General features: G+C 35.6%; 1 protein-coding gene across 5 annotated transcripts in view; it reads right to left on the bottom strand.

The window, feature by feature from the left end:
* Micu3 (mitochondrial calcium uptake family member 3) overlaps positions 1-8930 on the bottom strand; it is a 101685-nt gene extending 92755 nt beyond the window's left edge. For 2 of the 5 annotated variants that reach the window (XM_048791817.1, XM_048791815.1), the window contains exon 1: positions 8442-8929. In XM_048791817.1, coding sequence (XP_048647774.1) covers positions 8442-8831 — 390 coding nt within the window. In that variant the 5' untranslated portion in view covers positions 8832-8929. Of the gene's footprint in view, positions 1-8441 lie in introns of all 5 variants that reach the window. The other 3 variants (XM_048791816.1, XM_048791814.1, XM_015486053.2) reach the window with 3 other exon arrangements.
* Between the last annotated feature and the right edge of the window lie 13691 nt (positions 8931-22621).

Below are 22621 nucleotides of genomic sequence, written 5' to 3'. Positions count from 1 at the left end.
CATATCTTGAACAATGTCATCCATTCTTAATATTTGATGATTTTCAAATCTATTTCTTTTTTAATGTTTTTCTTTTTTATTTGTTCTTTTTAGGTATACACGACAGTAGAATGTATTTTCACCCCCCCACACATAAATATATATATATATATAAAATATACATGGAGTATAACTTCCCATTTTTGTGGTTGTACATGATATGGAGTTACACTAGTTGTGTATTCATATGTGAATATAGGAAAGTTATGTCTGATTCATTCTACTGTCTTTACCATTCCCTTTTTGATGGTTTTATTAGTGCCTTATAATTATACATAATATTGGAGTTCATTTTGGCATAATCATAAATGCATTTAACATAGTTTGCTCATCTTCAATCCCTAATACTTCCCCTCTCTCTCCCTTCCTCCTTTCCCTGATCCCCTTCCTCTTTTCTACTGGTCTTCTTCTCTTTGTTTATTGCTTTTTTTAACTGGTGTACTATAGCTATACATAAAAGTGGAATTCGTTGTGATTTCTATAGTACAGATTTCTCTCATGAGCTCATGACCTATGTATCCAACTGGAAACTTTTCCTTTAGCTCACTGCTGTGTCCCTCTTTACCTAATAATTCTTATTCATCCATCAAATCCTAACTTAGATGTTACTCCCTCCAGGAAGTTACATTTAAGGTTTCCAGTCTGGGTTACAGATCCTTCCCTAGTATACTCTTTTTCCTGTTATATCATTTTACCATGTTGTATAAGAGTTACTTTGTATTCTCCCTTGATTATAAACTACAAAAGTATATAAATTTTATTCCATCTACCACAAAATTCATAGTACCTACTATACTTCAAGAAACTTTCTTTGAATAAAGTATTTCAATGAACAAATGGGTGATAGATAAATGGATGGAAACATTTATTGTGTTTCCAAATAGGATAGGAAATGGAAATCTTGATTATTATGGCTATGAAATGAAAAGAAACTGCTTGACAAAAAATTATTTTAAAATATTAATTATTTAGGGATGTGAATATAATTCAGTGTCAGAACACATTTGGCATTTGTGAGGCCCTGGGTTCAATCCCCAGCATCAACACCACTCTGGGGCATACCTGTAATTCCAGCAGCTTGGGAGACTGAGGCAGGAGGACTGCTCAAAGCCAGCTTCAGCAACTTACCAAGGCTGTAAGCAACTTAGCGAGACTCTATCTCAAATAAAATATAAAAAAGGGCTAGGGATGTGGTTCAGAGGTTAAGTGACCCTGGGTTCATTTCCCGGTACCAAATAACAACAATAATCATTTAGATAGAATCATAGCCTCTAATAAAAATTATCTTCCATAATACCATTCCAAGTCCAAAAACTATATCCAGGACAACCAACCTAATGTATATTATTTAAAAGAAAGTGGAGAGTAAGGAAATTAAAGGGACCATTTGCTGACAGAACTGTTACATTGATAGCTACTAAGAACTTTGGAATAATAGCATGGAAATCAAGTAGCTAATACTTTAGATATACAATTGTACATGTACAATCATCTCATAATGAGAAAAGCATTAAGCATTTGACTAACCACTAATGCTGAAAAACTAAGGATGTCTCCAAAGAAAATGAATCTTTTGTTTTATACGCTTATAGAAAGAAAAAAATGGATGCACTTTGCACCTATAATTTCATCAGGCTAAAATTAGATACTTAATTCACATCTGCTAATGCTTGCTGCAAGCCAGCCATGCATGGGCTGTGTGTGTGAGCTATGAGCCTTTGAGCACGAGGGGACTGGACTAACATTGCTGATGTGACTGGGCTGTGCAATGTATGTGTCCTTTTCGCTCGCTCTGCTTTTGATACCACACAACACCTGAGATGGGTGTGGCTTTCCAATATGTCATTCAAACTGCAGACAGCAAGACATCACCAAGCAACCCCATGAAACCCAATCCCTTGCCTTATTTGGGTTGAACCTTATGGAATGTTTTTCCCTCCAATAAATGGGATGGTTTCAAGCGTGGTCTCTCTCTTTTGCCTGCCTCTCTTGCAGGAGCTGGAGCAGAAGAGCCATCATTGAACCCCAAGAAAAAGGTACTTTCTGTGTCTGTGTGATTATTTAGTGCCAGCACAATTCACCTGGAGTGACCCTTGACTGATTTAGTTGCATGTCGCGGCAAATGCTACCAGGGCTGCTTCTAGTTTTTACTCCTAACAGGTAACACAGAGAGGTTATAGACATCTATTATTCTGCTTCCCTTTAAGGTGCTTAGATCATCTCCCAATCTCTATAAAAGTCACATGCAAATTTGCTTGGATGAGATGACTTTGTAAACATAGTATTTCTAAAAAACTACAAGAATTAGAAAAAAAAGAATTCGTTTCTGGATTTTAGATTCATTAACTCATTAAATGTTAATTTACTAAAATCTTACAATACACAAAGCTTATCTGTAAAATGAGAGTGATGAAAAAACTCTCCCTCAAAGAAGCTTCGAAAATTAAAGTTAAAACTGATATGTAAAATTATGCATAATCAGCTTGATTTAATCATTCTGAATTTATGTAGATATCAAAAGAACTTGTTGTATCCCAGAAATATTCAATAAAATTTAGAGTTAGTACAATTGCTTTGATGGTCCCAACTGTCCTCTTACATCTTCAGGTAGAAAATTCCATTTATTTCTCAAAAAATTACTAGAGATAAATTATATATTTGGTTTCTAAAAGAGTAGCCACATTGTACTTAGTAGTCAAGCAGTCCATCTCAAAATTATATAAGCAGAATTACATGTTAAGAATTACATTAGAAAGCATGAATACACTTGAATTTCAATTCAAAATACAATTCAGGGGGCTGGGGATACAGTTCAGTTGGAAGAGTGCTTGCATTCAGTGGCTTGGGAGGCTGAGGTAGGAGAATTGCAATTTCAAGCCCATCCTCAATAATTCAGGGAGGCCCTAAGCAATTCAGTGAAATCCTTTCTCAAAATAAAGTTTAAAAAGGGTAGGGTATGCGACTCAGTAGTTAAGTGCCCCTAGGTTCAATCCCTGGTACCAAAAAACAAAAAACAAAACACACACACACACACACACACACACACACACACACACACACACTCTCACATATTCAATTTCAAAATGTGGATTATAGTACAGAGACCAAAAAGAAAAAATGTTACATACCTTTTATGTAAACTGATTGCCTGGCATTATTTGAAAATTTCCAAGTCTTGGAAAATAATTACAGAAGTAAGTTTGGTTTAATTTAAGGTTTCATTCAAGGTACAAACTTTTTATGACATTAAAAAAAAAAAAAAGGCTTGTCTATGACTGCTTCATGTCCTGATTTCCAATGTGAATCTAATAAAATAAAATTCCAAAAAAGGTCAAAACCATTCTTCATAAAAACCCAGAAAACTAAAAAATAAACATTAAAAAAAAATTCTCTCTCTCTCTCTCTCTCACTCTGTCTTAAAAAAAAAAAAAAAAACAGAAAAAAGCTGCATTCATTTTCACAACTCTAGGTTTGGTGTAATCAGAAACAAGAAGTGTTTTTCCCCAAAAAATGTATTTAAATTTCACTCTGTGATGTATGTAGAGAAAAAATAATCTATACTATTTTTGGAGGGGTGGGTACCAGGGATTGAACTCAGGGGCACTCGACCACTGAGTCATATCCCCCAGACCTATTTTTTATTTTATTTTTATTTACACTCTTTTATATGTGTCCTACTACATAGGCCATTAGATGTAGTACAGGTGGAATGTGGTAGACTTGTTTGTGTGATGAGCTGATTCAGGAAACCAAAAAAGGGGATCATCCAATTTAGCTTTCTAAACAACAATGTATTTTTACACAGAATTAACTCATCTTCAATTTCATATCTATGTGACCTTCTTCACTCTTCTCCATTAACGCATATGGTAAATTCTTTAACATTGTGGAAAAAATAAGCATAACCTCACATTTCAAGATATGCGGCTTTGAAAATAGATTAGAAAAGATACATAGTGAAAGAAACTTTAAAATGCATGATTATTGGACATTTTAATAGAAAAATGCAAAAGAGATACAAAACTGCTCTAACTTATTATCCTTTCCAGAATCAAACTAAATTGTTTGAAGCTTCTTAAAATGAACAAACCAAATGCAGGTTATGAGTTCTATATAAAATGCTAAAGTGTATGAAGTAATACAATAGATTTTTCTTATTTTGAGCCTGAAACAAAAAGGTGGTTCTAGAACAAATATTTGAAAATAATGATAAAGCTAGATTCTAAAAAAATCTTGTCAGCATCTTTATAATCTTATTATAGTACAAGGCCAAGGTTTACTTAAAAATTTTGGCAAGTCAAACTTACACAATTAAAATAAATATAGTGTCACGTGATTTGGTCTCCCAAAGATTGGAATTTTGACCTTGTCTGAAGTCTTCCTGATTCAAATGCTACAAATACTTTAGCTGAAGAAAATATTAAACATTAATTCTCCCAGAATGTGGCTGTGCTTTTTAATGTTCATGCCCCACACTAATATTTAACATAGGCTTATTTAATTCAACAAATATTTATTATCACCAGAGATAAGCTCTAGCCTGAGGCAACAAAGACATAAAGTTGACCAAAACCAACACAATGCTTCTTCTTACAGGACTAAGAGAAGCAGAGAAAACACAGAATTAACAAATAATTACAAAAGAGTAATTATCCAAGAGTATAGGATAAGCAAAAGTATTTTTAAAAAATCTATGGAGTCAGCGAAGGCCTTGTGGTAGAAGTTTTCAGCTAGCATCTTTAAAACAAAACTATTCAAGTTTATGGCAAGAGAACCATATTTCTAAAGGTTATTGCTGTTCAGTCCCATCAATTAAATTACCCTTATAACACATACAGGGTAATTTAAGTGCCAGGCTTACATATTCAGCATAATACGCTGCTTTTAAAAAAGTTCTTAGCTATAGTCTTAAACATCAAAAAGAATCACTTCATTTCTACTACTTCAGGAAAATCCAATAAAGCATGGGTTTAAAATATTATTTCTGGAAAATGGCAGACTGATCCCCTAAGTTTCTTTCAATCACTTCCTCCTCAACTACACTAAAATCACAGTAAAGAAATTTAAAAAGGCATAAATACATAAGGACTAAAAAGAGAAAAGAAGAAGAGATTAAAACAATCAAGAGAATTCACCAACATTTCTGTAAAATTGAAGAGATGGAGGAGTGATAATTGACCTAGGGGAGCAGAGGCACTCGGTGGGTACCTTGGGAAAGACTAAATGGAAGTATAAATCTCAGAAATGCGAGGTACTGGAAACACAAGCAGCTATATAGACACTTTGTAAGTGATGGAACTAAAAATAGGATTAAAAATAATACATAAGTAGAGCATTAGGTATTTCCCCAATATATGTTCTTACACCTATGTACATGGCCCTGCATCCAGAATATTACTGCTCCCCTACCTCTCTAATTCTTTGAAGAAATTCAATGATACCAAAAAAAAAAAAAGTGCTATGAAATGCTGACATTTGAGTGCTGCTCTAATAAAAAATATGATCACCCAATGAAAAGCCATGCTCATGTAAAGAACTTTTGAGAAGATCTCAAATAATAGATGGGCAACAACCATAGATATGTGAGGATAATCTGCAAAATAAAAGTGAGAATCTGTTAACTCAAACAGCGATTAAAATAAAAGAAGGAACCTAGAAGAAACAAAGTAATGCACAGAGCAGAAAACAAAACAAAATTACAAGTTATATTCTTAAAGTAAAAAGAGGCCCAGGTGGCTCATGCCTGTAATCCCAAATGCTCAGGAGGCTGAAGCAGGAGGATCACAAGTTCAAAGCCATCCTCAGCAACTTAGCAAGGCTCTTAGCAATTTAGGGAGACACTGTCCCAAAATAAAAAATAAAATGGGCCGGAAATGTGGCTCAGTGGTAAAGCACCACTAAGTTCAATCCCTGGTACAAAACAAAACAGAATGCCTGTAACACATGAACCCATGAACATAGAATATAAAAAAGTTCTAAAAAAAGATAGGATGGCTAAAATTAATAATTCAGAAGAAAGTCTGGAAGATAAAGGCAAGGATATTTTCCATAAAAGCCAACCACTTACAAGATTGTTAAAACTGAAATACAAGAAAGATTGACATTAGAATTAAATTAGGATCTGTCATCAAATACTAGCAGTTCCAGAAAATGAGAACCAAAAAAAAAAAAAAAAATGTAGAAGAAAATATCAAAGAAATAGTACAAGAAAATTTTACACAAAATTTTAGACATGAATTTCCATATTGAAAGGGCCCTTAAGTATGTAGCACAAAACTATACATACCAAAGCTCATTATTGTGAACATTTTAAAAATCAAGAATAAAAAATTTACAAAAGTTTTCAGAGAGGTGACAAAAGGTCACATAAAAAAAGGGTATGACAATCAAAATGTAGGACCAGAGATTTGGGAAGGATAAGACACAGAATTCCATTTTTATATGACTTCTAAAACAATGTACAGGAACTTTCATACACACTAAGCAATATGTAAAAAAATAGATAAGTAAATAAATTAATTAAACAAATTTATTGAATGTTCACTACATGCCAGGTGTGTCATCCTGTTTTAAATATATTAACCCTTCTAATTCTCATAAGAGTGTGAGACTGTTATCTTCTTTTATGGATAAGGAAACAGGTATTGAGAGATTAAGTAATTTGCACAAAATGACAGAGCTAGTAAGTGGTGGATCGTGAGTTCTAGTTTTCTGAGTGTTGGTTTTGAAAACTGCATGTTACTGTCTCTCCATTTAAAAGTAAAATTAATTATAAAAAAGAAGAAAATACTATTTACATGTTCCCTACCTTGTTAATCTATTCCCAGATCAACTGTGGTTGATTGAAAGTTCTAACCTGGTACAACTTGGTAAAAAAAAGTTTAATGATACCTTTCCTCTTAAGCCACAAAAATGTACTATTTGGGGGAGAAGGAGAGTATTGAATGCTGAGGGTATTTGCTAGTTATTTTAAGTATTCATTATATAAAAGTACTTTGGGTTGTGTGGTTATGATTTATTTCGAGAAGTTCCATGAAGCAGATTCCCTAACCTAAATGCATCAATGACCTGCATCAAAATAACCAATGCACTCAGATCACCACCATGTATTTACACAAAGCATAAAAGCTACAAAATTTCACTAAAGTTAAAAACAGTACAGTTGTCTCTTTTCTAAATTATTTTTTTATCTAACTTTTTCACACTTTTCTAGTGTAGCAAGGAAAATTTCCCTAGACAATTTTTCTATTTATTTGCATTTCTTTATTAAATATGATGATGTGATAAAAACATCAATTATGCCCTTTTTAGTCACTCTTACCTCACACTCATCTTTACCTATATTATCAACTGTCTAATATATATTATCAACTATAGTTAGACATTTTCATGTGATTAAAGTCCTCTGTAGGAACTTCATTTATAGTTTCCTAACTTTGCTGTTATATTTATTATCAACTATAGTTAGACATTTTCATGTGATTAAAGTCCTCTGTAGGAGCTTCATTTATAGTTTCCTAACTTTGCTGTTATATTGGGGATTGCACCCAGGGCTTCAAGTATTCCAGACAAGCACTCTACCTCTGAGCTCTATCTCCAGCCCCTTAATTCTTGTTTTAATGGGGTAGGTGGGAGAGAAATATACTCCTCTTGAATAGTTTTTTTCCCCCTTTTGCATTCTGATGTCACCATATTTCCTCCTCCTCCTTTTTTAAAATTTTATGTATTTATTTATTTTGGCACTGGTAAATGAGTACAGGGCTTCATGCATAGCAGGCAAGTGCTCTACCACTAAGCTACATTCCCAGCCCACATCTTTCACTTTGACTTATAAGGAAGCTACAAAGATTTAGCGTTTCTATCCTTGGTACTTCCATACACTAATATAATGACTTCTGAGACCTCAGACCACTACTTCAAAGCTCATCCTATTGCATTCGATTTCCTGAATCATTTACTTTTGCCCTGCCTAGTCTGGTGGTTCCTTTCTCACACACGTAGCTCTCACATTTTTACCTCTCCTCCCCTTTCTGAGTCGTGTTTTGTTTTATTTTGGAGGAGAAGGAGGAGTGTTTGATTGACAGGCGGTAGCTGTAGCAACCCATAAGCTCCGGATGCGTCAATGACAGTATCATCTATGTCTTCCCAACACTTAGTAAAACAAATCCTAGGCTGCTCGGCCTAGGTCTCAGTTTCGCTCACAGGAGATTCTCTACCCACGGCCACGGAGCTCACTATATCTCTACAAGCTTCAACGTCTAGTGTTACCGTGACCTACGGTCTCAGTCGCACCGTGCATATAGTCCTCACCATCCCTCCCCGTGCACAGGTGGGATACCTGCCCAACCCTCGCGCGTCACCTGCGGGCCGCCTCCAGCGCGCGCGCGCGCTCGTGCACATACCGTCTCCTTGGCAGCAGCCACCGGGATGGGAAGCAGTCCCCGGCCTCGGGGCAGGTCCTCGAGCTCTGTGGCCGCGCTCTCGGAAGGACGCCCGGGCGCCAGCACCCGCGCGGAGTCGCCTCTGGGGTCCCCATACAGCTGGTAGCACAGGAGGCCGACAAGACCCCCGCCCGCTGCCGCTGCGATGCTCAGTTCTCCCCAGCGCCGCCGCCGCCGCCAAGCTGCCTCAGCCACAGCCCCCTCCTCATCCTCCTGGCAGGAGTAGGGCCGTCCAGAAAGGCCCGGGGCCGGCCCCGCAGGCCTCCCCAACGGCCCAAGAAAGGGCTGGTGAGGAGAAAGCGTCGGCGGCAGCCGGGGCGGCGGCCACAGGAGCCTCCGCAGTGCAGCCATAGCGGGAGCCTTGGGCACCGGCGCTGCAAGGGAGCAGGGAGGGGGAGGGGGCACCGAAACCTCGCGAGAAGTCGAGGCGGAGCGGTCCGCGGCTGTGGAGAGAGACCCTACGGACTCCAGGCCTGGGGTAACCTGCTGGTGGCAGGGCCGGGGGCTCACCCTGGGAATAGCGAGAGCGAGGCGGCGAATCCTGGCAGTTCTTCGGCCCTGCGACCTCAGTCCAACCACGCAGTCGTAAATAATCGTGCCGGCACCTGGCGGCGCCAGAAGCCAACACCGCCGGGTACAGCGGGGTCAGCGGAACTCCGGAGCCCTCGGGTGCTGGGTGTCCCGGGCCCCGGGCTCCCGTGGCTCCTTGCCTCTGCCTTGCCGGGTGGGTGTCGGAGACCTGGATAGCACTCCTCTACGAAAGTCACACCGCCTAACGGTATCCTGATCTTATGACACGAGATCGTGAATAATTTGCAATTGTATCTTAACAGGTACAACAAAGATGAGGTGAACAAATTTGGTCCAAGTCATAAAGATTTCAGATTTTATGTCAAACCATGTTTCAACTACACAGTGGTACTTTTATTGAGGGAAGTCTAATGCTGTTTTTTTTTTTGGTTACCGTTAATTTTTTAAATTATTTTTAGAGTTATTAATATGCCCAAATCACTCAGTTCAACAAATCAGAACTGTATTAAACAAATAAGTGAAGGATTTTTTAAATTCTTGATAAAGACAAAATTTCAAAACACACCCTTAATTTTTGTGGGAGGCCGTTGGTATAAACACAAGAATTGATAAGCATATTTTGCTCTTTATTTTTGTGTTTTTGTTTGTTTGCTACATTGTCAGTAACTGTCTTATGAGAAAATGTATATGACATTCTTCATATGTTATAGGGTTTCCCACCTCTAACCCCAATTTTGATACTGAGTTATGCTAGCTTAGGTTTCCATATTTTGGACTGGTGAGAAGCTCACAAAGCATATTAGAGCTATAAAGATGACTAACCAGTGGTTTCAGTTGTGCTACAGTGACAAGGGACTAAGATCAGTTCATTATGGCAATTCTTAAAAAATTAGGGCTTTCAGATGCAACCAAAATAAAGTTCTCATGTCCAGGTCCTGCTACTCCTATTCCTAACACCTTGTTTTAATAGAAGTCAGTGGGATTTTGCTTCCTTAAAGCTACCAAAAGTGGCAAAAAAACATCTTTTATAACATATAAACAAAACCCGTAGTTTAGGATGTCATTTCTGCTTGTTTATTCATGCCTGTTGGTTTTATGTAATAAAAAGCTTCTTATTTTATTAAGAAGTTTCCCTCAATTTCTCTGAATTCCATTTAATTTTTCCAAAAAATATAACAGTTTCTCTAAAATTGTTTACTTTGAATTCAACACAATTTCCTGATTTCCTCATGAATTTCCAACATGTCCTAATGCTGGAATTCTTGAGCAGACTCATAAATTTTTATTAGTTGCTTTTAATTAAAATTAAGTAGCTCTGAAGAGAATTAGGGAGATAAAAACAATAACATATTACACATGAACAATTTTTAAGATGATCTTAAACATGTATTATGTTCATACATTTATATTCATATATTTTTATTTGTGTTAGCTGTCCATTGTTGCAATTAAATACCTAATAAAATAAACTTAGTGGAGAAAAAATTTATTTTGGCTCATATTTTTAGTCCATAATCATCTGGCATCATTGCTTTTAGGACTGTGGCAAGGCAGAAACATCATGGCAGAAGGACATGGCAGAGGGAAGCTGTCATCTTATGGTATCTAGAAAACAGAAAGGGACCAGAGAGAGATACTTTCCTATGACCTACTTCCTCCAACTAGGCTCTACCTTTTACAGTTTCTACCACTTCCCAATAGACGTACCAATAGATTAATCTTTCAGTAAAATCAGAGCCCCCATGATCCAATTACTTCCTAAAGCCTTACCTCTTAACATTACTGCATTGGGTACTAAGGTTTCAACACATGAGCCTTTGGGGGATATTCCAGATCTAAAGGAAATACTAAACTCTCTATAGTCTTAGTAAATTCGCATGATATAATTTCTGCAAGAAATTTATTCGAACAGAAGCTAAAGTTTGCTATAAGATGTTGTGGATTTCAGCTTATAGAATACTTTGGATAAAATGTCTGTGCGAAAATTATTTTAATTACAACTTTCCATTGTACCTTTCCTTTAAAAACCAATTTCCTTAAGAATAGTTACTGTTTTCTTCCCATGTCCAGGGCTCTATAGCTATAGCTACACAAAAATAACCAAATTCCTTTATTAGGCAGATATTTTTCTGAATTTAATTTCTGTAGGAAAAATTATACAAAGACACATAGTATTAGGAATTTAGAATCTGTTTTAGTCAGTTTTTTGTTTTTTTGTTTTTTTTGCTGCTATGACTTAACCCAACCAGCAAAACTGTAGAGGAGGAAAACTTTATTTAAGGGCTCACAGTTTCAGAGTTATTAGTTCATAGAAGGCTGGCTCCATTCCTTGGAGCTTGAGGTGAGGCAAAACATGGCAGAAGAGTGTGGCAGAGGGAAGCAGCTCACATGGTGATCAGAAAGCAAAGAGAGATCTTAACTTGCCAGATACAAATATATACCCCAAAGCCACACCCCCAATTCCCACCTTCTCCAGTTACATCCTACCATTTCAGTTATCACTCAGTTAATCCCTATCAGGGATTAATTCACTGATTAGGTTAAGGATGTAACCCAATAATTTCTCCTGCAAACCTTCTTGCATTGTCTCACACATGAGCTTTGTGGGGACACCACACCTGAATCAGAGTCATTTTTTAAATTTCAGATACTATTGTTGGGTCAATATACACTCAGCCCATTGTCTTCATTTTTATGTCAATTCTATTAAGAATAATATACAAAGTAATGCCCCTATGCCATAATGAGATCCCACACCTTCAAAGAAATATCACTTAATATTCACCACAGTCTAAGTAAAAAGAATGTTCTGAAACATATTTAAAATTTTTGAACAGCAAGGATTGAGTCAAAAAGTGTTTTCTAAGAAGGCACATATCTCAGTGGATAAATGATTAGTTAGAAGGCAAGAAATCTGGACTACATTCTTGGTTTTGCTACATCTTAATTATAGTGCCTCGGAGGCCACAATTTCCTAGAAAATAATGAAGTTGAAGAGGTGAATGCCTCCTAAACCCATGTTTCTAATTAACTAAAATGCTCCAAGCATGTTAATAAACCATATATTTGTAAATATATATGTGTGTGTGTGTGTGTGTACACGTGCATAGAAATAGCTTAACAAAACTTCTATTAAAACATTTTCTTTACTTTATACATTCTGAGCTCCTGAATTTTGACTAGTTAAAATAGGAGGAGCACTTACAACCAAGACTCTGTGTCCAGGTACCCCAAACCATTGGCCTACCCAATTCTGACAGAGCAAATGTACCAAAGAATAAACTGAACAGTCTCCTTTTCAGGAAAGTTGTCATAAACATTGTTTCCCACCTTCATAGCTGTCTTCCTTAGGGGAAAGTGGGTAGAATAAAAGGAGAAAGTGTAGGTCCTTCCGTGGTGTTTTGTCTTCAGAGTGCTAGCCACCAGGAATCTGGAGCTCAATTCCCTAGCCTCCAGGACTATAGGAATCAAGTTACCCAAGGCATTGAGGTAACTGTTTTCTAGTTTGACTAGCTCATATTCCAAGGACATTGACTTGCACCCTGCCCTTTCTCTTACCCATACCTAAGCTATAGCTGAGCAACATGAAGCCAGACCATTTATCTACCCAGTTATTGGCATGCAAGAGTATTTTAATGATGTTAATTACAATGAAGAAAATGTAGTGGAGTGGAAGAGGGAGGGAAACACCATGGCTCATCAGACACTAAAGGAAATGCTAAACTAAGCAGCACATCTGGAGATGTAATCAACCCAGATGGGAGGCCAAAAGGAGAAATAAAGGGGTTGACAAAGAAGGATAAAGGACCAAATGTGACCATGGAATGAAGTGACAGGAACAAGTTTTGTGATTTTGAGATTCTAGTACAGAGGCTTTCCTCTTATACATTACTTTGGCAGAATCTTGCTGGATTAGACCTTGCAGCTCACTTCTTTTGGTCCTCTGAGGAAGTCTGGCATGATCTATGACTAAAGGCCATTAACTTGACTGGTGAGTCCTTCCTTTTTGTTCTGTCACCTCACTGGTGACAACAACCAAGCTGTGAGTTACACACACATTTAACTATTTAACTTCAAGACTAGTAATAGTTTCACATTGACCATTACAACTATCCAGTCTGTTTTACACAGTTTCCAAGGTCTTTGCTGATGGTGCTTCATTGTTTGATTCCTATTGTTTAGGTCTTTCAAACTTCTCTGTCTTTGTCTACTATTTAGTGGCAAGGACTGATATATTTGGGAAACAAGGAATAGCAGCTCAGACTTGCAACCAGCAAAGCCACCCCTGAAAACAGGTGAGTCTTTCTCAATTGTCATATCCTGTTTTCATGTCTGATAGTGATTAAAGCTTCCACACCTACCCAAGGTATATTCTGGTGGAGAACAGCCTCAGAGTAAGAAAATGATCATCCATTACACAAGCATAACACTAGGTACCAAAATAAATAATACAATATTTCTAAAACTGTTGGCAGTATCTACTAGAGGTAAATATATGCATGTCCTATGACATGTCAATTTCATTCCTAGGTAAAATACTCAAAAGAAATATGTCTACCAAAAGACATATTGAGGAGGCTTTATAGCAGCACTATTTGTAATTGGGGAAAAAACACCCAGAAACTATTTATATGCCTATCAGTAATAGCCAGGATCAAAAAAATTGGGGGCACAGTGATTACACAGATTACACACCTGTAATCTCAGCTACTCAGGAGACAAAGGCAGAAAGGATCACTTGAACCCAGAAGTTCAAGACCAGCCTGGGAAACATCTGATGCCTCATCTTAAAAGTATTACATTCATACAATTAAAAATTATGAAGCAATAAAACTTATTGAACTTCAACTACCTGTAATTATATGGATGAGTTCATAGCATAAAGTTGAGTCAAAGAAGCCAGACATGAAAGAACTATCTATATTATTCCATTCATCATGTTCAAAAGAGCAATAATAATAGAAATTAACATAGTGGTTTTCCTGGGTAGATGATAGTGACTAGAAAGGAAAAGAGGAGGCTAGCCTAAAAAGTTTTAACCACGGAGTATAATAAATGTCTTTCAATAACTGAAAACTCCTAGAAAGATGTTCATTAGCTATTTTTCTTATTTATTAAGCAAAGGCCAAAAGAAACTTAATATTTTAAGCAAATAACCTACTGCTTTATCTTCTTTGACTTGCAGCACTCTCTCCTGTGAAAGGTCCATATGGACAAACTCAGTAGGTATCTAGTCATAAGGCCTAGTACAACCAGTACATACTCTTGTCCCTGGCTCTCACCCCAGACTGTCAGGTGTTGGATGGGAAATTGCTTTAAGGGCAGATAACCAAACAGAAGGGCAGCCTTCAGAACAGATGGAAAGCTCAGCATAAAGAGGGAACCATTAGAGACATCAAGAATAGCATAAGGTAAGTCAGTATACATACATGGAGAAACTCTGAGGGGTGGCAAACTGGTTTCATCTCTTGCCAACTCTAGTTGATTGGTATTAGTTATCCATAACACTGAGTTAAGCAAAATTGTCAGACCAGGCCCAGGATTCACAGGAAAAATGGGTGAGAATATTTGCCAAGGATGAGCTACCAGACTGAGACTGAGTTGATTAGTAGGACCACCCTGGTTTCTTTGAAACTCTCTAATAAGAAAAGATGATGCAAATAACAGCAGAAAAAAAATTTTAAATTAAGTATTTTTGTAATATTCACATGAATATTATGTATTTATCTTGTAAAGTTATAGAAGACTGAAAAAGAATTTAGAGAGAGCTTAGTCTGGAAATTTTTTAAGCTTTAAAATTTTTTTTGGAGGAGATGGAGGTAGAGAGTATTTGGTGGAAATTGTCAAAATAAATCTTACATGAAGACCCAAATTACAAAGTAGGTAACAGCAGAATATCCCTACTTGAAAAGGGAGGCATATCCTGATCTACTTAAAGTAACTTTTTCAAATCCTATAGAGGACTTTAAGTACATCCATAGATTCTTGGGGCTTAAAAACCACTAAAGTGTATACTTCTAATTTTAACCAATGAGGAAATTGAGAGGCTGTCAATTTAAATAATCTTCTCTGGGTTACACAGCCAAGACTTTTGCATTGATTGTGCCCAACATTCAGATAGTTCCTATTTTGGAATCATCAGAAACTTCAAGCATGTAAAATAAATTTTCTTAAGGCACATTAATTTATAAGGAATAGAATAATAATCACATTTGCTCAAATAAAAGATATATTCAAAAGATAAAATCAGATGGAATCCAGAGGAAAGTGATACTATAAGGTCCTAAGAAGTGTGGTAATGAGGTCAGTTCTAGGGACCTATCTTATTAGACTTCAAGGATATTTATTCTAACCACTGCTGTGAGCATGACTTGGCTATTCATCCACCAGTCTTAGGGAATCTTAGTTCAAATTCTGAAGAGAAAACATTAGCTTGATCTGCTGTTAGTTTTTCACTCTTAGACCAGTCAGCTGTATCCCAGACAAAAACTGCAGAGTCACATGGAGATGCAGCTTCTGGAAAACAGAGAGAAGGGCCTCTCTCGGAAAGCCCTGTGGCAAGGTACCAGTGGTATGTTGGTAAAGATTTAATATGTCTAGTTTTGAGGTAGAAGAAGTGAAAAACCATGTTTTCTAGTCTTTGCGGGTTTTCACAGGATAAATACACCCACTATAGTGATTTCAAGCTACCAATAATATTTAACTGATAGCAGTTGGGAAGAAATACATGCCAACATATCACTATATAGAATTTCCACTATCCACATACAAAAGGTAGATATAATATAAAACAGTAAAATAATTGAAAAGTGTTTATTTTTAGTACTTATTGCCTTTTATATTTGTATTTGTATATAAATTATATTACTTTGTAATTTAATTTATTTAATGTTAAGTTTATATAATCTAATTTTTAATACTGCCTTGGTTTAACAACTGGTTGGATTTTTTTTCTGAAAGTTTAAGAACAGAAACAAGAGGGAGACCTTTTGAATAAGATATAATGCTAAATCTAAAAAGATCAGAATTAAGAATTTGCCTTCAGCTACAAATGGCAAAAGAATTTACCCATTTTTTAATCAGGAAGAAGGTAATAATTCTTCTTACCTTCCCAAAGTGATTAAATAATTTCAGTCAACAAATATATTAAGGAATTATTTTTGTTCTTTCCCTATAATTATATGTGTTGTTCCAAAGACTTGGAATTAAAGAATCATCTCAAGTCTGTCGACATTAGATGGGTCAAACTTACTACCCAGACTCAGGAGCGACTACTCTTGAGCTGAGTTTACAAATTTCGAGTTAAAAGGTATGCATTTATTTGATATTTCCATGTAATTAGGGCTTTATGCCAACACTAATTTTTAGGTTTTTTAAAAATATATTTCAAATTTATACTATAGTAAAATGATAAATTCAACCAAACAAATTAACTTAAAATTTATATAGGGTCCATCTGAAGGTATTCATTCCTAAACCAAAGCAATAAATCACCGTGCAATATCTTTTTCTGTTAAAATAAATTAGTTTGCCTAAAACACTAGGGATTGATCTAAAAATAAAGTTTTAAAATATGGGTGTTCATAAATTCCTTGGTAAGTGAAGCATATCAAAACTCTTACACTTCAAAAATGATTGCCATTTTTTTTCAGGATGGTCTCAAATATTACGTTCAGGAACCTGCAAACCTCACATTACCACATCAAGGGATGAAGTGAACCTTTCACTTGATGATAAGACCTAATAGAAAAACCACTAAATGAGTTACTCTAGCATCATCATGCAGGTGTATGGGTCTCCTTGAACAAATTATTCCAGAATAAGGAGGTCTGTTCCTCAGTCCTTCCAGTGTTATAAAAGGAAATCAGGTTCAATTAGAATTTTATTGTGAGTAGTATTTGTTTCAGGATATTCACTTTGATAAAAATCTATGGAATGGAGAACTATGTTCTATGATACATAAAATTAATCATTGATGTCTTGGCTATGGCTAAATACAAATGTTACACTGAAGTACTTATTAAATGCCCATGAAGAATTTGTCCCTGAAGTGGATTTTAAACATAGAAGAACATCAACAATTATAAAACCAATATAAAAACTCAAGGTCATTATCCAAACCAGGTGCTCTTTTAAACTGGAAATGAACCAAATGTAGAAGGAAGAGCTCAAAGTTGTACTAATAGCACAATTCATCAATTTAAGTCTTATAAAAGAAGTAACATACAAGAAGTGAATTTCAAAATGTAGTGTGAATGCTCCTTTCTTCTTGGTTCTAGTCTATATATTAAAATTAAAATTTTGTCTAATCTTTCTCTGATAATGATGCAGGACTGACATGGCATTCAACTAGATGTGAGGAGATAACTAGAGCTTTGGGAGAGAGGTCAGATGATAACTGACAACTACATGGCTTTGTATTGAAGTTCAGCTGAGTTTAAAAAGGATATTTGTTTAAAAAAAACCCTTATACTTTAAAAGCTTACATATGGCATAAATGGAATATATAAGAATAAAATATTAGATGTTATATAACACATAATAAAAAGGGGAACTTGCAGATACATGTACGTAAGTAGTGCATATGTGTGTTTAAGAGAACTCCAGAAATCGGAAGCACGTGTATATATATATATAAATATTTAGATCCATATTTGTTTTGATAAAACATTAATATTATCCAAGTCCTATCATTAGAAACTTCCTTATTTTCTTTAAAGCTCTGACTTTGAGGGAAAGGGAGTTTAAGTAATTTGAAGAGATGGGTTGATAAAAATTAGTCTGTAAAGCCAAGATACTGACTTCTATTCTCCTATTAAATTTTATCTTGAAATTTGGATAGAAAAATCACAAAACGCTAAGTTGAAGGCACTACAGAGATAATCAAGTCTAGGGACTATGTTTTAAAGAGGAGTGGATCATGCCTTTCCAGGAGAAATTTCCTGATTTGTTTTCTTCCTCTTCTTTCTCTGGTACTTCCTATAGGACTTCATTGTATGTTACTTCTTCTCAAATGCCTCCCTCTTCCCAAGGCTGGTTAAGTTCACACTCCTACCTACTTCACTTTCAGTCAAACTCCTTGAACTCCCCCATCATGGCACTACCATGCGTGGAATATGCTCCTTTACTTGTTTGTGTCTGCCTCCTAGATTCTGAGCTTCAGGAAAGTAGAGATTATATTTTGCCTTTTAATAAACATAGACATTGACTATTATGTTGCCAGTCAGCACTGTCATAATTTTGAACAAATACCTTTTTATAAAATTACTGAGAATCCCTGCAAATTATATATGAATAGGAGTTCTTTCTTTAGGATCATAAAGATATGAACTGGACTATTGTTCAGGCTTCTTATTATCATCTTTAGGTGAAAAAAAGATTGCCTTGGAAAGTACATTTCTACTGTAACAGCTCCTTAGAAACACTTGTAACTTATAAGGATAGCTTTGAGGAAATAACAGTGGGATCTGAATTTACTCAAGTCAATCATAAATGGCTGCCGTCAGAACACTTTGTCTCTTATTTAACAAAAAAAAAATCTCCAGAGGTTATTGCTGTTTTGATTATGTTGTTTTGCTGTAGTTTGTGGTAAGCAGTTTTATGGGTGATACAATTCTCAAAAGAAGAATTTCCTTTTGTTTGTTTTATATGACAGCAAATTACTGAACCCAGATTCCTTGCCATTTCATTTGACTCAGCTCTTGTCCTTGAACTCACTTCACAGTTTCAGTGCCAGCTAGAACCTTATAGCCTTGTTCACAGGAATAGCTCAAATCAAATATGTCCAGCGTCAACACTTTCACAGTGTCCTGTCAGCTGCGTGGTATCTGCTGAATTGCATTTTATTCCTCATCACGATTATTGACATTTTCACACATTTTTTGGTAATTTTTGATCTTTGCCAATGACCTGCTCGGTATAATCGTGCTGGGATTTTTTTTTTCTTTCCATTTTTGGAAGTGAGAATTACATGAGAATTTTGCCAACAGTATGACTAGAAGCTGGAGAAGCGAAACTTGGCAGCTTTAATTCCTGTCTATCAAGGTCCCTGTTGGCCTTATCAAGGGTCTGGCAGCATATGTGACCACATCGTCCTCTAGTGGCTGACCCCAGAAAGAGGCCAGCAGCCATTCTCCCACTATGGCAAAGACTATCCCTTCTTCCAGTTGCCTGGCTTTAGGCCATGGAGTAATTACTTTTAAGATCAAGATTATTTTTCTTAATATGCATCTGTCTTCTAATAATCAAATTTTACAGATTTGCATATATGTTCTATGTCTTACAATCATTCTTAGTTGGGGGGAAATATTAGAATAAATTCAAGAAATAGAAGAAAATGCTTGACATATTTAATGAACAAAACAAAGATCCCTACCTGCATGCAGCTTACATTCTCCTATGATAACTGTCCTAATAAATGTCTCTCCTTAGGTAGGATAATATTCAAACCAGACTATTTGTAAATGTCCAATTCTAAACTCCAATTCTGCATTAACAGGACTAGTTATCTCAGGTCTCTAATTAGGGGACCTAAATGGCTAAATAAAACTTTAGTTAATTCATCATTTTACTTGGCTTCAAGATATGAAATCTCAAGTTGGCTTAATAAGGCACCATTCAATTTTCTGGTTTTAAAAGGGGATGTAATTCATCTGTATCATTGAAGTTATTATAAAAATCTGTACCTCTATTTCTGTTATGGTGTTTTTAATTTCTAGCTTAAGAGGGACAATTAACAAATACACTAATTTTTAAAATCTACTGACTTTCTAAGTTTTATGAATAAATTATTCTTTTGGAAGGGCATCATTTTTAAAAAATGAGAATTTTTATGATGATTCTATGTGTTTGGAAAATGAAATTTATTTGAATAGTGATTTAATTTTAAATTATTAATAATAAAACACTCCTTTAATGCTTATATGTCATTATCCTTCAGAAGGATAAAGTATTTTTAATTTAAAATATAGTTCATTTTTACTCTGAAAATAGAAAAAATAAAAATAAGGACATTTAGTGGCATCTCTGGATGTACTCATACTAAGATAATAAAGGAGTGGAGTAAATTTCATCTCTAGTTATTTTTTCTTAATCTACTGTTCAAATGTTAATTCTGGGAACAACTCAATAAAGTGTGTATGAGCAATTATGTTAATTTGAACCTTGAAGCACTTTTTTGGGAGGTAGGTAGTGGCGATTGAACCCAGGGTTCAATTGAACTCAATAGTAAACTGAGCCACATCCCCAGCCCTTTGTATTTTTTATTTTGAGACAGAATCTTGCTAAGTTGCTTAGAACCTCAATAAATTGCTGAGGCTGGCTTTGAACTTGCAATCCTCCTGTCTCAGCCTCCCAAACCAGTAAGATTGCAGGTGTGTGCCCCCATGCCTGGCACCACAGTTGTTTAAGTATACTTCAGTGGCTCTAGAAAATCCATTTTTATTATTTTTAGATATTTGCAGCATGATTTGGTGGGAACAACATTGAAATTAGGTTTAATATACCTTATTTTATGTTTTTTCATTAACTAGTTTAGATTAATTTGTAAACCACCCTTCTCACCTATAAAATGGAAGTGTTTGAGGTAATTTGGCAAGTACCTTTCATGGATGAAAAACATAAAATACTTTCATACTATAATTTTATATTATATTCATATCATCACAGAAGAATATTTGAATATTAATGAATGATATGTATTTAAGCAGTTGCTGTGAAATAGGCTACTTCCAAAGGCACTTGTTAATTCTTTCAGCTCCATTTTAATGTACTACTAATTAGTAGTCCCAAGATCACTTGAGCCCAGGAGTTTGAGGCCAGCCTGGACAACATCAGTGAGACCCTGTCTCGAAAGAAAAGAAAAATGCTATTAAGCAAACTTTTCACTGCAGGAAGCATAAAATGTATTTATTCTGTGCTCCAAATAAAGAGCATTGTTAATTTTGAGAATGTTACCAATTCTACAAATTCTTTTTATCTTCCTGCAACCTAGAGCAGAATATAGATTTTTACATTAAGGGAAACGTGATTATGGTTTTATGAAAACTATCACTTAGATGTTGTAGCACATTTGGATTTTCATACACATTTACCCATGTGATGCCTACAACACTTCTGCAAGTTGAAGAGACCACTCTTTATTATTTAAATTTTATAGAAAAAAATTGAGTTCCTAGGCAATTATGTAAATCTCCCAAGGTTTCATAACTATTGAGTGGCAATATCCTGCTTATTTATAGCAAGGTTAAAAAAAGAAAAGAAAAATACAAGGTACAAATCAAATTATGTACTGTTTATTATTCTTGTTGCTCTTTGTGGTGGGTAAAGTGAGGAGTGGAGCTGGAATAGAGTAGCTGACATTCCTGAAACAAGCAGGTAATAACTTTGGTGTTCAATTTGTGCCAGATTTTTATTCTGCACTAATATGTCCCCCCAAATTATGTAACTTCATGGTTAGTTAATATTTCTATTTTCATCTATATTCAGTGCTGTCCACTGAAAATACCAAACTTGTTCTAGTCGAGGTATAGGATTTTTGTATAGACTGGCACTCTTCTATGCAAATAGTTCCTTTCAGAAAATTTAATTTCTTTCAACAACTTTACAAAATAGTTGTGGAATTTAGATATCCTCTGCTTTATTAAAATACTTCTTATATTTTTAGTTATGACTTAAAATATAACAAATATATAAAAGTTGTGACTTCAAAAAATTACATTAAAATGTTTAATTTAATTCCATACTTATGACAAAGTTGTAAATTTATTCACATTCTTTAATTGCTAGCATTTCATAATGTCTGTTTATTCTCAAATAATTGAGGAAAACTGTACAAACCTATCGGCAGAGAGAGGATAAAAAATAATTTTGCAGACATCCTGCTCCCATATTTAAAACTCATTTTGTATTTCCTGAGACTCTCCTCATATAACCATAGTTCAATTGTCAAAATTAGGAAATTCAATGAAGGTATATGATTATCATCTAATTTACAGCCTAGGGGCTGGGGATGTGGCTCAAGCGGTAGCAAGCTCGCCTGGCATGCATGCGGCCCGGGTTCAATCCTCAGCACCACTTACAAACAAAGATGTTGTGTCCGCCGAGAACTAAAAAATAAATATTAAAAAATTCTCTCTCTCTCTCTCTCCCCCACTCTTTCTTTAAAAAAAATAATAATAATTTACAGTCTATATTCAAGTTTTGCCAATTGTTTTAATAATATTCCTGTAGTTTTATTTTTCTCTGGCTCAGGGGCCAGACCAGGCTAATACATCACACATAGTTTCCACATCTCTTTAGTCAGTTTTAATCTGGAACAGTTCCTCAATCTCTCTTTGTCTCTCATTTTTCTTTCTTTCTTTCTTTCTTTCGGTGCCAGGGATTGAACTCAGGGGCACTCAATCACTGAGCCAAAATAGCCCCATCCCTATTTTGTAGTTTTATTTTAGAAACAGGGTCTCACTGAGTTGCTTAGTGCCTCACCATTGCTGAAGCTGGCTTCGAACTCGCCATCTTCTTGTCTTAGCTTCCCCAACTGCTGTTATTATTTTGTGAAAGTGCAGTCTCATTTTGTACAATGATGCTCATTTGGGTTTTATCTGCTGTGTCAT

Source organism: Marmota marmota, unplaced genomic scaffold, assembly GCF_001458135.2.
Source record: "Marmota marmota marmota unplaced genomic scaffold, marMar, whole genome shotgun sequence".
Taxonomy (NCBI): Eukaryota; Metazoa; Chordata; class Mammalia; order Rodentia; family Sciuridae; genus Marmota; species Marmota marmota.
The sequence above is the reverse complement of the archived record's forward strand: the minus strand, read 5'-3'. Positions and strand labels throughout refer to the sequence as shown.